The 2500-nt window shown below is 37.2% G+C and overlaps 1 protein-coding gene across 1 annotated transcript in view; it reads right to left on the minus strand.

Annotated features, from left to right (window-relative positions):
- The window catches only part of LOC106072105 (endothelin-converting enzyme homolog), a 26769-nt gene that overhangs the window by 662 nt on the left and 23607 nt on the right, over window positions 1-2500 (minus strand). The window contains exon 14 of the mRNA XM_056021595.1: window positions 605-684. Coding sequence (XP_055877570.1) covers window positions 605-684 — 80 coding nt within the window. The remainder of the gene's footprint in view (window positions 1-604; window positions 685-2500) is intronic.

The following is a 2500-nucleotide window of genomic DNA, read 5'->3' on the forward strand; positions in this document are numbered from 1 at the left end:
CAATCATCCTTTGGGACAGGATTTTGTGATCTCACTATCACAAAGAAGATACAAGATACAAACACTCTTTTGTTCCCCTGGCGATCAAATCATTAAATAGAAACAATCTGATATAAACTTTGTCACATGTAAATTATGAGTCTGGTGTGAATGTACATTTTGGTTTCTTGTAGCTATAATGCTTTGTTTGGTGTTGGTGTAATGCACAAATTGTAAGACAAATTTCCCTACGGACAATAAAGATTATTATTATTACTATGTTAGAAACGAACGAGTAGTCATTCTCTGGCGCTTACGGACAATAAAGATTATTATTATTATTATTATTATTATAAAAGAAAATTCGCTGACGAGGACAGTCGCAGACGGCGAAAAGAAAATCTAAATCGATCACATTCGGACAACGGTAATGCTTGCCCTGGACGTGGCAAAATATGTAGGTCACAGCTGGGGCTGCGCAGCCACGGGAAATTCTGCGTTCCTCAGTGTTCCTCACTAATCTTCAGACTCGAAGACAAGCCTTATACTGTTAGTGTTATGTTATGTTAAGTTATGTTATGTTAGTAATTGTAAAACTACAATAAGAAAATCTTGCAGAATTTACCTGAACTGAGAAATTGGATGAACACTGTTTTCTATAAATATATTTTTCACCTTTTCAAAATCGTAGTGACCACACCAGAACTAAAAAATAATTTATTTTTTTTTTTAATTCTTCCAACCGAACATTTAGTTCTAATGATTTATTTTATTTTATTTGAGCAATTTCTATCAGTTTGTACAAAATAAGTCGTACGTTTGACATGGAAAAAAAAAGGTAAATCTCTTATATTTTGTCGTGAAATCTATCTATCTATCTATCTATCTATCTATCTATCTATCTATCTATCTATCTATCTATCTATCTATCTATCTATCTGTCTATCTATCTATCTGTCTGTCTGTCTGTCTGTCTGTTTGTCTGCCTGTCTGTCTGTCTGTCTATCTATCTATTATTATTATCTACTTATTAAATTGTAGAAAGGCTCTATTATGCTTATTGGCCGGAGCTTTTTGATTTAATGCATCCTACATTTTATTTTGGCAATTTTAAATTTCCCCAAGCATAACTTTGGCCCATAAATTCTACTATGTTACGTTGAATTAAAAGGGTCCGCTTATATCGACCTCCCACACACAAAAATATAGAAGCACATATAAACCTTAGAATTCTACTATAGCTATAGCGGTCTGTTCGAGCGGTAAGCGCTCTGGACTGTCGTTCCGAATTTTCGATGATCCTGAGTTCATAGCCTGGCGGCTGCCATCCCCGTCGACCTGCAGGAGGTTTGGATTAGGAAATAGATTACCTTCAACTCTGCTAAGACATCCGAAACATGTAAAACAAAAACAAAAAACAAAACTCATTTACCCCCCCCCAAAAAAAAAATGTGACCTACATATTTTGCCACACCCATGGCAAGGATAACCATCGTCCGCAAGTGGTTGATTTAGATTTTCTTTTCGCCGTCTGCGTCTGTCCTCGGCAGCGGATTTTGTTTAGGTCTCAAATGTGTATCCCGCGGCCTTCGTGAGTGACCTCCAGCTGTCTCGTTCTCAGGCCGCATACAACCAGGTGCTCTCTTCTATGTCAGCTAAGGCAAGTTGGCGCCTAAGCTGTCTTTGAAGGGTTTCCGTGGGGCACCTCTGTTACGTTGACCACCTTTTAGCTCACCAAAATGACTGCCTTTGGCATACGTTTGTGAGGTCTTGCCACCGTATGTACATGATAGAGCGAAAGCACTTTTGATGGAAGCTCTCAAGAAGTCTTAGTTGTTTTTTGTATAGTGTCCATGTCCTCAGATCCATATAAAAGGGTTGAGAGCATCAGAGCACCATTCAACACTAGTAGTAGAAGACATGTTTAGACAGGAAGAAGGACTGTTGTGGAGTCATGGGAGTCTCAACAGTCTGGTGCTGAGTGCTGTCCTATGTGATACTAGGAAACTGTGTGGGAGACCTGGAGCGACACTGGGAAGTGTGTCGGTGGTCTGTTCTGTGGTCTGGTATGAAGTAGGACTCTTAGAATTTAAGACATATTACTCTCTATGACTTTATAGCAGAAGTCCACGTCTAACTAGTAACTGCCTGCCTTAGAGTTACAACAATATAAATAATATATTTATAATTTTAATTGGGTTTTCAATAATCCCCATACATGAAAAAAAAATGTATTGAGTCAATCAATAGTACTTGGAACGAATGGAAGTTTATATCTTAATATCAAGCCTTACAAAAAAATATTGGTCAATATTGTGAATATAAAATCATTTTGGTAAAGTTAACCTCTGTCATTTGGTTCGTGAAAATATCTTGGTAGTTCTAGACCCAATGTAAGTAACAAATTCTCGTATATTTTCTATTTGGCGTACCTACCTACGATATACCTACCCACTATCGTAGGTAGTAGAATTAGTGTCATGAAATCTTATATATAATAAATGTGTCTAGTCCTTTACAC

This window comes from Biomphalaria glabrata, chromosome 2, assembly GCF_947242115.1.
Source record: "Biomphalaria glabrata chromosome 2, xgBioGlab47.1, whole genome shotgun sequence".
Classification (NCBI taxonomy): domain Eukaryota; kingdom Metazoa; phylum Mollusca; class Gastropoda; family Planorbidae; genus Biomphalaria; species Biomphalaria glabrata.